We start from the raw sequence: 12900 nt of genomic DNA, 5'->3' as shown, positions 1-12900 counted from the left end.
CTTCTAGACTTTCAAAAACTTTTAAAGATGATTTTGGTATCATGCAGCATGTAAACTGGTTGCTGTGTTGCTATTCATTTAACAGCTGAACAGACAAGATGGCCGGTAACGCTCACTCTTGTATCTGAGGCTACAATCAAACTATTAAAACCTAGCTCCATGTCAGCTCTTTGCACTTGAACAATAAAGAATTCCACTAGTCAGAAACATAACCAGCAAGAGTTCTGACCTGTCTTTCTCAGCTCCTGTAATCATATCCACATCCTTTGCAGGGGCATTCATAATTGAAGAAAGTTTCTGCTCAGCAGCTATTCTGAGACCTTTTTCCTTCTCTGTCATTGTAATGGCTTTTTCCACATCTTCTTGAGCAGCTTTCAGATTCTGTAATTAAAACACACAGTCCTGATGCCTGTAAGAACAAAACACTCACAAAAATTTTCACATACTGAAGTTTCTTCTACCAAACATATGTTGGTATGTTTAATTTAGCAACTTTAACCAAGTAGTTCAAGTGCTTTGCAAATGCTTCTGAGCACTTTGTGTCTGCATTTTCAAGATTAATCCATTTTCTGTGGTAAAGAAAGAAGGGAAGTTTGTTTCAAAAAAATAAAAACAAATACCCTAACTGATAGAACTGGAAATGAAAGTGCATCCATGCTATAGCTTTAGATTTAGCTATTATAATTTGGCTTTGTCCCATTGTCCTCCCGCTATCTTAATAAATAGCTACACTTAAAGAGGTTAAAGAAGGGCTTTTTTATTCACAGACAAAATTAATATTCACAGGCTCACTGTAGCTAACTGAAACTCTTCCCAATATAATTTATAATATTTTGCAAGAACTAATAAAGTATGAACCAGATATTTTTCTCTTGAACAGCAACGTAAACAGAGGTAACACCCAGAGATTCCAGGCAACTTCCTCTAGGTGATCCAACTCACAGAGACCAGGAGCACTGAAAAAAACACACTTGTCACACTACTTAAAATTTGTTTTAGATTTTCATTTTTATATTGTAAGCTTCCCTGCTGTGCTCACTGAATTTTGCTTTCTACAGATTAAAAGCCTCCTTGTAACCTAACAAATAATTCCACCTTCTCCTTCAAGTCTATATTAAAAAGCATATCTCTTTGGAGGGGGGAGGATGAGGAAAAGGTCCTTCACCAGTAGAATTCACCACTCAACCCCTCTCCTGAGGAGCTCTTCTGCCAGCATTCATCTTTCAATCAAAAACTCTGAAGGAAAGTGCTTACATTCATAAGCTTAACAATATTAATATGTTAGAGGCCAACACTATATTCAGTCTACAGAAAAAATTCTATCACCATGAAATTAGATTATTTGCCCTTCTATCTGTCAGATCCGAGAAAAACTGGTCTGACTGGCTGACTTGGTACAGAGTAAGAAATTTAGGAACTTCTCTACCTATACAACTGCACAAAGAATGCTTTGAGAAATTCCAATTCCACTAATCTGAAAAAAGGTCATGGAGATTCCACCCTCCTCCCAGAAGGAGCTCACTGGTTTCTGAATACTGTTAAATCATCCTGATAAAAAATACCATCAGGAGATTACTACCAATACCTTCCATGACAAATTCATTCTTTAGGGATGGGAAAGCAAATATTGGAATATACCCACTTGTATTTACTATTCTATTTCTGTTTACTCACAGAAAGAACACCAGACATCTATCCTCCTCAAAAACACAGCTAAAAAATCCCGCACCTCCAGATAAGTGTATACAGTCAATGATGCAAAACAATCATGAACTTATGTATTTCTAGAACTTGACACAAACATTTCCAGCACAGACCACTCAATATCAAATTTGTTCTTTACAAGAAACTTAACTTCTCCTTGCTTCTGAGGAAACATGCTATTCATACAAGTAAATATATTGGTTTTGCCTTTACACTACAAAATGAGGAAACTGTGAAGCAATCCCCCTGTAAAGATACAAGCAATGGCTCAACAATAAATACAGGAATAAACTGTCTCAACCACAGACATCAAGGAATAAAAAAAAAAGACATTGTTAAGAATAACCTTGTGGCACAGGAGTTTGTTATGCAAAGAGGTGATATAGTGACAGCAGAAGCCAACAGTATTTGGCAGATAAAGGTCAATCTAACAATAGAGTGTAAGGCATGCAGGCAGAACAGAGGGAAGCACCCACTGGTTCACCTACCCAGAAGCTGCCATAAGTAAGTGGCCTCTCTCGGCCTATAATGAGCACACAAAGTGGAGATACACAAAGCCACAGAATCTCCGACTGATGCTGCAATACTGAGATCCCATATAAAGATGGGGAATGACAGGAATGCCTACAGAGTGGTTTCAGCTATTCATGAAATTGAGAAGTATATAATCAGCAGCAGAAGTATTCAAAACCCAGTCCCTCTTCCTCTAAAAAGATTGCGGTTATGAAAGCATAACCTCCTCACACTAGACTTCAGGAATTGAAGGTTTGTGCTGAATGTACCTAAATACCACCAATAGGTACAAATTTCCTGAAGAACTGCTACCTTCATACTGCTCTCTTTCATTGTATTTTCCCTTTTGTTTTTTTGAGTGGTTTTTTTTTTTGGTCTTGTTTCACACTGGCTACTTTCTAGGAAAGCTGAAACAATTCTGAAAATACAGGTAGATCACAGCACCAAATCTCAGACAACATTATAGACAGCACTGATTTCTAACTATTCCTTCAGTTTCAGCCACTCACCTCTTCAAGAAAGTTTATTCTGCTTGTCAGGATTTCTTTCATTTCTTGCATCTTCTTTTGTGTCTCTTCTTTCACACGCTGTATTTCAGCATCTCCACCTTGGGCCAAGCTTTCAACTGCCTTACTGAAAGACCATCAGATAGACATAAATCCTACTGCGTATCAATGCGAAACACATTTAAAGTGCGAGTGGCTGATAGATTATGCACAAGCAAGTGTCTTCCACTTTATCTGTACCTGCTTGTCACTTTATGGTTAAATACAAACATCTACACATTATACAGCAATTTTGGTGGTATAGTCCGAAAGTTCCACACATAAGCCTTGTCACAGTGGATAAGCAAACACTTTATATGTATGATGAAAAAACCTAATATTTCCTTCAGATCTTTAAAGCTTCAAAATACAAAAGCCTTTGGTAATGTATTTTCTACAGAAAGCAGCACTGGAATAAACTGAACATACATAGCTACTGAGTTCTCTCCAACTGCCTTCTGCAATAGTTGTTAATACCTTGTAAGGAAAGAACAGCTAGTGTTTCCTTACTAAACAATGGATGACCACTTGCTTACGATTTCCCCCTAATTTTGCTTCCTATTATAAACTTGGGTAAGATTCCATTCAAAGTTCAGCAATACCCTCTGACAGTTACCTGCAAAGACCAAACAAAAATTAACCCGGTCCTCAAGATCTCCTTGAAACTAGGCCTCTCTGAACTACTGGAAAAAAAAAAAAAAAAAAGGCTAATTGGTAACAACTCAATGCCACAGGAGGTAGGGCACACAAAGAAAATTCCACTGAAACTGAGGCCCGTGCAGCAGTCAGTAGCTGTCAGTCATTGCCAGCCTGGATTAGTTTTGAACCAGACACCTAGAAGGAAGGAGTCTAACAGACTATTGTCAGCCCTACAGTCAGCCATTCCCTCTCCAAAGCATATTCCACCTTGCTCACTCCATGAGACAATGTAGAACCGTATAATTTTTAAATAAATTGTATTTATTTAAGAAAAGAAGTTCCAACAGAAAAGCACGTATTTTAAGTGCACTCATTTTTATATCATTAAAAACCACAAGAATCACTCTAAATGAGATCTGAACTACTCTCAGCCTTACTGAGAAGTGTTTTGTGTAATGTCTTTTCAACACAGTGCTATAAAAAGTCTACCTCTTCACCTGTTGAGGCAATTAAGTTCTTAGCCTAACTTCTACAATAGGAATACTAAGCCATTTCCAACTAGGGAGTCATTTATTTAACTGAAAAATACAGTAGAATGAAGGATAATATCAAAATCAGACCATCAAGTATAATTACATTAACATCACTGTGTGTTTAAGAATTCACACATATTTTCTGTAATAAATAAAGCAATTTCTAGGTAAGTGCCCTTAAAATATTACCTAGGGATCCTCATATTCCTAAAACAGTAGGAGAAAACAAAGAGAAGCAAGATCTCAGAAATCCGAAGTAACAGACACCAAGAAATATCCTGGTACTTACGAGGCTTTGATAAGTAGTTTCTCCCTCTCCTGCAGATCACGCTTCAGACTTTCTATCTCAACTTTCAGCTCAATGTTCTAGGACAAAAGAATTAAAGTGTCTGGAGAGAATTCAGAGATCACCCTACCCAAAAGTTATTGGCAATGTGTAGATTACTTTCTGCTTGGCCCAGCAAATATAAAATATTATTGGGCTAAGAATAGCATAGAGACATTTTAGTTTTTAAAGGACACATTTTGCAAGGTTCCAGTCTTTCAGAAATCTCTAAAAGCATTTAGGACTACTGTATTCAAGCAATACAAATCACCTACACATATGCACACACACTCAGCTACTACAACAGGGAGTACTGCAGATCAACTTGGGAGTTTCTAGGGCTTCCATGCAAGGTTTTTCTTTGATCTATGAGATCTTTCCTTTTCTTTTAAAAACCTGCTTGAAACAACTATACAAGTTTTGCATAATCTTTAAATTAATTTGTCACAGCCTGAGAAAACTACTTATGGCATAAATACAAAGAACTATTTGGCCTGCAAGTTAACAGATACCATTTCAATACATTAGCAATTACAAGACAACCAGTGTAGAAGATCAGGACAGAAGACCAGTCAGCAATATTCAGTTGAAACCAAGACCTAGCTAAGCATCAATTTATCTACTTAACTACTGCAGCAAGCATCAAGAGAGACTTAAGTTTCCATCCTATTCTGGAAGAGAGATCTGATGCAACCATGTTATAAATAACATGCTACCGTGTTACCAAAATTATTTGTTTTCCTTCCTAGAACACATGCACAAACAAAGGGCATAAGAAATTCTTCCTAACATCTGCAAACATGAAATAACAAGGATGCAAGACATACCACTCAAATCCTTCTTCCCATTTAAAAAGATACTAGTTTCTTCTACAAACTGACACAGGAATCAAACAGATTTCCTGAATCCTGTACAAATATGCATTCTTTAAATTTAGAGCAATAAAACTAGGATCTATACACAACCCTAACACAACTTTATTTACACACTTCAAAGGAAGCAACTTTGAGCTGGAGTGCCCAAACAACCTCCGAGTAGCTGTACTGACACCTGATAAACCCTGAAAAGAAAAGCTGTGAGCTAAACCGCTTGATAGTAGAAAGTGGAGTAACTACATACCAAATTAAGGAGAAGCATGCTGCTTCTTTTATTCCCCATTCAGTAAATTATTCGAGTAGCACAACTGAAGATTCATAACATCTCTTAGTCTGTCCTGTAACTACAGACACTGATGCATTTGAAACTAATTTTTCCACACCTTATAATGGTCCTTTTAATGTAGTTATTACCAAAAAGGATTGGGCCAGAATAAAATAAAGCTATCATACCAAAATTTCCAAGAAAAGAGGCTCAAAATGTCCAGTAAAGCAGTTAACGATACACACACAAACACTTCAAAAAGATATGTAGTCCTATTAAATTATCCTAAATGCGTACGATTTTGTATATTTCTTCAGTTGGACCATCAAACTTCTGCTGCATTCGTTCCTCCAGAAAATATATACGAAGCTTCAGGTTGAAGTTCTCTTTTTTCAGATCAGTGATTTGCTGTGACAGAAGAAAGAAAATGAGGAAATTATGTCATGTGTTTCAAACCTAGCAAAATAAAGAGGGAAAACTACTATAATTTGGTTTTGCTCTCCACATTGCAAGATTAGAATTCAACCCATTGGACACAGTCAAACATATACATATGCATGGGTGATACACACACACACATATATGTATTTAAATTGTGAAGGTGTTAGTAACAGCCTATGACAGCCAAGTCAAAATGAAACCTCCTTCCCTCCAAGATAGTGTCACCCAGGGAGCTGCAAATACAAATCTGTTAAAGGGCTTGGAGTATCTTCTACAGCTTCAGCACCTATCACAGGACATCATTTTCTCCCACCACCCCATCCGTAACATTTTTTTTTCCCTATCTCCATGCCTCACCCAAACAAGAAGAAATCCCACCCCAGCCTACCCCTTCTGAATGTTTTGGGGTTTGTTTGGGGGTTTTGATTTTGTTTTAAGATATATAGGCACACTGGCACACACATGAAATTTGTGTGTTTATGTACGATGTTACCATTTAGCTTGTGTTTATTTTTAGCCCTGCAAAACTGAGACACTAGCACTTAATCAAATTATAAATAGTATTGTTTAAAAATACATAATACATGCTGCTGTGCAGACAGCGCTCTTTAGAATATTCCTTCTTTAAGTACTAAAACATTGTCTGATTTCACACAAAAAGAATCCAAGAGTTTTTTAAAATCTAAAAATATTAAGTAGTTTTCTTCTATAAAATATAATTTGAACAAAATGTAAGATATCATGTTGAAACGGAAGTATTTTCTTCACAACAGCTTGGGATGGTAGCCTTATTCATGGGAAGAAAAGCCACAAGTACACAAGGCACATGAGCCCAATCGAACACCAATAAAGCCTTTATTCCATCCCATATTTCATAGTGCAATTCTTTGGGAAAAAAATTCTTATGATTTTTAACCTTCTTAGTAGAAGCAGTAACATAGTTGATGGTTTTATTAAAGAATGGAGTCTCCCTTTAAATTTTTTTTAGGAGACTACGCATAAAAACATTCATTCAAATAAGACTTGTGTCCCCTGCCAGATGCTTTCTGCAAAAAGAAATCTAATATGTTACAGAGCTACTAATAAAATATTTATATAGGTTTTTCCAGAACAGTATAGTACCACTTGTAAAAATTATTAGCGATACAATTCTTAAAATATTTGGCTTGTGAAACCTAAGATTATTTTCTGTAGCTGCTCTCAGAACCTGCATCTGCAAACAATTCTTCAGTTTAATAATCTTTGCCCGGCAAGATGCCTCGTCATTATTCACACAAGTAAATATCATCCAACTGAAAATATGCTTGACTACATAGACTTTGTGGCCCATTCACACACCCAGAGGAATCCTGTCTTTAGAAGCTGTAGCAATACATATATTTAACTTTGTTTCCCTATAATTCCAATTGGATGACCACAAACAGTAGTGGATATAAACTTGAACGATAATAGCTGTAACTGCCTAAATCATGATACCTCATGAGTATCACGGGGGATATATTAAATAACTGGAACGACTATTTTGGAACATTCAAATAGATGTAAGTATGAACACAATGCAACTTTGTACTTCAAGTCACAGAGCCCAATGCAGAATATTGCTCAAAACTGAAATCCTGATTCAGAATAAGCAAAGAAATTAAAGATTTCTTAAATGAAATAAGGCTACAGAACTGCGCCAGATCCTGTACGTCTTGCTGTCAAATTCAGCACTACTTCAACTAGCAAAAGCAGGCCTTATAGCACTTGGCTCAATTTACAGGTAGTTGTTGTTTTGGGGTTTGGGTTTTTTTTTTTAAACTCTCAGCAAGTAGATCATTCCTAACAGTTAGTCTCCGTTCATTCAGAAAAAGTCCAAGTGCCAAAGACACTGAAATTATATCAGTTGAACTTCTAGTTAGTCTTCACACATTCAATATGTTTCTGAGTCAAAAGGAAAAAAACAATTTCAAAAGAACTCGGCATACCTTAATTCTACTCATGTATTTCAGTGGCAATAGAATTACACCAAAGAGCTTAAGGGTACTATTTTCAAAAGGCAAACAAAAGACACTATACTACACAGTCATAAACCAAGAAGTGAAACAAATGTTGTCTCTGACATTCAGTTTCTCAGAGGAAAGTTAATTCCGGCAGACTACAATTAAAGTGTTATAGCTTAATAAAAAACAACGTGTAAAATGTGAACAAGTTCACACTGCAGAAGGCTTTAATGGCAATCCTCTCGACTTATGCACTTAAAGACTCAGTCTTAATTCCTTTACACATTTGGATTTCTGTATTTAAAAAAGAAATGAAAGAAGAGAAATAGCAGACACTTATTGAAAAACCAGGACAATGCAATACAGTCTACACAGACTATTCCACACCACAAACAGCATGGTAGCAAATACCACTTGCCTAACTTGGCTTAGCTCCTTTCCAAGTCTGCATAGAGCCACTTTTTTGCAAAATGGCATCTGTCAGCAGAGGCTGTGGTTTTGCAGCACAACACAGTTTTTGCCAGCAGAGGCCATTTTACAAGACAGCAAAACCCTTACTGAGTGGTTTTAGGGAGACAAGAAAAAGCCCCACAAATATTATTACTTAATTCCCTAATTGATACCAGTTACCCTTTCTATTCATGAACATCTAATAAACCATAACAAAGTCCTCAATTAAAGATGCCTTTCACTTTGCCCATGTAATCACATTTTCTCTCAAAAGGTGGTTCCCCCGCATATTGCAAGAAAGTGGGACACAGCATAAATAATAAAAAAATTTACACCTCTAACATTATCAGCTCAGCATCTTCTCCAGGTCTAAACACAAAAGGACCTTTCCTACATGGACCCACCCTCTAGCCCGTTCAAGAGTCACTACCTCCATCGTGTACTCTGAGCTGCAAAGCAAGAAGCTCACTCCTTTCATTACCTCCTTCTCATATCCTGTATAAGTAACATAGCCTCAAAGATCAGCAAATTCATGCAGTAGTATATAGATACACAAACCGTCTCCAAGCAGGAGACATCAGAAACTTTAAAAAAAAATCTGAATAAACCACATCTAAACACAGCTACAACTGGATGCTTCGTAAATAGTAAAAGGACAAAGAAAGTAAACATTCCCTTTCTCAAGTTTAGCCTTCCAGCTACCAACAACCTTAGAGACTCAAAAACAGAAGTTACAGAAATCTCTCTGTGTTTAAAGGATTCTTCTCCCTTTATTTGAATGGATTTTTGAGCTTCATTCTACTGTTGGCATCCATAAGAGCCTATGAGAAGTTTTACAGCTCAGTTTAACATAAGGGGTCTGTACGTACCAGGAAGCCAGAGATCTATGGGGAGACCCTTTCTCCTCTACCTCACGCAGAACAAACAACAGATTTTTCCTCCCTTCTACAATTTTTTCCCCTGTGCAAACAAACACCGCAGATAATAAACCACTTGCAAAAGGTATATTCTAGACTGAGGTCTTTGGCAGATACCACAGTAAAAGATTTTAATTACATACTAATGCCAAGGCAGCATGTTTCTACCTCAGCAAATACACAAAAACAAAAGAGAAAGTAAAATAGATAGAAACTGTAAAAACACCCTTCATAAAGGCTTTCCAAAACAAGTTTTAAATTCTGAGCAAAGAGCATAGCTTTCTCCTTAGAGGGATGTAAGGCCACAAGAAACGTTTAGAAGAAACACTCATTTCAAACATAACAATGCTGCAAAAGATAACAACAGTTACAAAAGCACACTAAAAACCGTAGACACTTGAACACATCTTAAAGATGGCACGTCACAGCCTTCAGCAGCAGCAGTCATCTCAGAGATTTCTGATTGCTTTTCCCTCTACAGTTTCTTCACACAGTCATAAGAACTTGAGTTAAACAATTTAAAACTTTTCACAGGAGACTTGTCCTGCAACCCCAACCAAACTATCATTCAGCAGTTAGAAACAAATGGCTTCTTCAATTTAAATAACTGCCACAATTAATATATTAAAAAGTCTAATGTTTTCCTTTACATTCTAGTAAGCGCCAAAACCAGCTTTATCTGCAGAATTGTCACAATGATACTAGATCTTTACAGTAAAAGTACTCCAAGCACGCTTGTTCGTAGTTATAAACGGAAAAGGTATTATATAGCAATGAATCAAAATCATATTATCAAAATCAATCAGAAAGGTATTATACATCAATGAATTTAAAAAGCCAAATGATGTACTAGTCTAAATGAAAATAAACGATGCTTCCCTGAAATAAATCAAGTGCAGACTTGCAAATCAAGTTTTTATGTTTCTGGTGATTGCATGAACTTCTGAGTAAAGGTTGCCAATTTTTGTTTTGTAACTTAAGAGCAATATTTGGCTAGTCTCAACAACAAATTTTTGCCTCTGTTTTTTGAAAGCACTTCTTAAAGGGAGGTTCAAAGCACAGATAGCCAGCTGCTCACACCTCCAACAGATCTGTGTTGATAGACACAAGCAAAGAACCTGACCCACAGAGTCAATACTTTAGGCAGCGTGTTAGAAATATCTTGGCCATAAATCTGTCACCAAGTCTGATATTAAAAATCTGCTTACATTTTCATAGTCCTTCATGGTCCGAGCTCTAGTTGGTGAGACTGTATCTTCTGCCACATCTGGTAGCACTAAACAGTTAAGACGACAGAACAGGTTCAGAGAGCAGAATCTCTAAAATAGGCTTCAATTTGAAAACTGCAAAGGCCTATGCTAATCTATAATAAAAATACAATACCTTTTGGGAAGCAAGGGAGGCATATTTTTGCCCCTTGTTTACATTACATGTTAGTGCTATTAAATAGTTAGTACCTAGATTTCCATCTGATCACAGTAAGTTGTCTATCACCTAAGTTGCCAAATTCCTACATCACTAGTTTAAACCAAGATGTACACTGAAATTAAGCTATGCAAGGTTCACTTTTAAGAATAAGTCCTCAGAGCAACTACAGAGGACCCCCATATTAGAATTAAGTCCTATTAAACTATTAGGAAGCACTTCAAATCTTTCTGTATCTTACAGGTCACGGGACAGGACTCCACCTTAGACTCAGGGAAACGGCCAGTATTTATGTTCCTAAAATGTAATCCCTCCTGAATGTACATGTACTTCAGCTTCTGTTTGCACACACGTTCTGTAACAGTCACATTTAACAGGACCGTATAACTTATTTCCACTCAAAACCGTGAGAGTAAACTTTTAATCAGAATAATAAGACTGTATAAAACATGTAGCACTTACATCATCTTAAATATAAGGAAGAGGAAGCTGAGGACTGGCTGGCTGACTGACTCTCATACTAACTAAAAGAAAATAACTAATTTAAAGTACTTGCAAAATTGTTATGCAACTACAAAGAGCAGTCTTAAAAATAACCCAAAGAATATCAGCCACTGGCTTTCAAATATTGACATTCCAATTAATTTCAGAAGACAGCTTTCCTAAAGTACATGCAGAATACAGTAACATTATTTTGCAACACGGGTATGTTTCTTCTATTTGCTTCCTTTTGTGAGCAAATAGGTATTTCTGGTAAACCACCTGATTTGTCTTAGTTTCAGTTACCCAGGTCATCTGTTCAATAAACTCAGCCAAGTTATGTTGCTGGATACATGAATGCATAAAGAGAGTCAAAAATATATACCTCAAATTTACATAGCAGAACACAGAACAGTTAAAAACACAGATAGAAAGTTTTAAAATACAACTATTCAGCCATTTTACTTGAAAATAACCGTTTCAAGGAAGTCTCCCACACCTTAAGATGAACACAGTATATGGTCTTCACATAGAAAAACGCACTGAATTGCAGCTTCTGTTCAACAGGAACTAGATAAGAAGGCATCTTAATGCACAAATAGATAAAAGCTAAAATTGAATCTACATCAGGTCTTCAGGCAGGAAGTAAATGAATAGCTGAACTGGAAAACCTGATGATAAGCAGCATGCAACTTCCACAGATCTAAGCAAAATACGAAACAGCAGCATTGCCTTGCTGGATATTCCAAGTATCTTAAGCACACGCTCCACAAAACCGCCGATTATCTTATGTAAGACCCGGAGCCATAATGACCACAGGCAACGTAGCAGACAGCAGCAATTGCAGCAGTCGCTGGCGTCTTACAGTCTTAAAGAGATAGAAGTTACAAAAAGCTGCACCACTTAAAAACATTTTCTTCTTGAGGTTTCGAGACCCGCAAGAAGCGCCGAGCCCCCGGCAAAGGCGCCGAGAGGGCGCGGTGAAGGGCTGGGCGCCCCGAGCCCGGCGGGCTCCCGCTCGCCATCCGGCCTTACCTTCGCCGCCGGCCGGGCCGGGCTGGGGGTCCCCACGGGAGATGTCTGGCAGCTGGGAGACGCTGAGGAAGGAGGAGGACAGCGCTGAGGAGCCGAAACGCCCGGGGGAGTGGGGGGGGGGGGTGGGATGGGTGGTCGTCCCCGCTCGGGGCCGCCGCCTCAGCCCAGCGCCCGCGGTGGCACCGGCCCCCGCCCAGCGGCCCCGCCCGCCTACCTGCCCTCAAACGCCACCGGCAGCGTCGGGTCTTCCCCCGGTAACGAGTCCATGGAGGCGCCAACCCGCGCACCCCGCTGCCGGCCAGAGCCCCGGCGCCTTTGTGCGCGGCTTTGGCGGCTCCGCTGGAATTCAAACGGCCGCAACCGCTTCCGCCACCTTTGCGTCGGCGGAGGTGAAGCCGCTGAAGCCACCGCGGGAGAGCGCACGAGGCGGGCACAATAGAAACTGAAGGGAAGCCGCCATGCTTGCTGCGGGCGGTAGCTGAAGTTGGGCGGGCGGGCGCCATGTTGGGTGAGGGCAGAGTGGGGCGGTGCACGGCGGGGAAGGCCAGATGGACAAACGGGGGTGGGGGGAAGCTGTCGGGCGCCATCTTAAGTGAGGGAAGCAACAGCGACGTCCGCCAGCCGCCATGTTTTTCCAAAGGAAAAGTGGGGACGAGCAGCCGCCATCTTTATTGAGGGCACGCTGGGCGCGCCGTTCGAGCCTGTGGCGAGGCGCCCGAAAGGCCCGGCCGAGGCGGGGGTCAGGGTGGGGGGCGGCAGCTGCCTCTGCCC

The 12900-nt window shown here is 39.1% G+C and overlaps 1 protein-coding gene across 1 annotated transcript in view; it reads right to left on the bottom strand.

Moving 5' to 3' along the window:
* The window catches only part of CDK5RAP2 (CDK5 regulatory subunit associated protein 2), an 87171-nt gene extending 74518 nt beyond the window's left edge, over nucleotides 1-12653 (bottom strand). Inside the window, 8 exon segments of the mRNA XM_033012028.2 lie at nucleotides 230-381; nucleotides 2727-2850; nucleotides 4224-4300; nucleotides 5697-5807; nucleotides 10398-10465; nucleotides 12130-12191; nucleotides 12344-12579; nucleotides 12582-12653. Of these exon segments, the coding sequence (XP_032867919.2) occupies nucleotides 230-381; nucleotides 2727-2850; nucleotides 4224-4300; nucleotides 5697-5807; nucleotides 10398-10465; nucleotides 12130-12191; nucleotides 12344-12579; nucleotides 12582-12632 (881 nt within the window). The 5' untranslated portion in view covers nucleotides 12633-12653.
* Nucleotides 12654-12900: the final 247 nt, after the last annotated feature.

The sequence above is a fragment of the Tyto alba genome, unplaced genomic scaffold, assembly GCF_018691265.1.
Source record: "Tyto alba isolate M040663 unplaced genomic scaffold, T.alba_DEE_v4.0 Super-Scaffold_11, whole genome shotgun sequence".
Lineage (NCBI taxonomy): Eukaryota > Metazoa > Chordata > Aves > Strigiformes > Tytonidae > Tyto > Tyto alba.
Note: the sequence above shows the minus strand (reverse complement) of the source record. Positions and strands in the feature narration are given on the sequence as shown.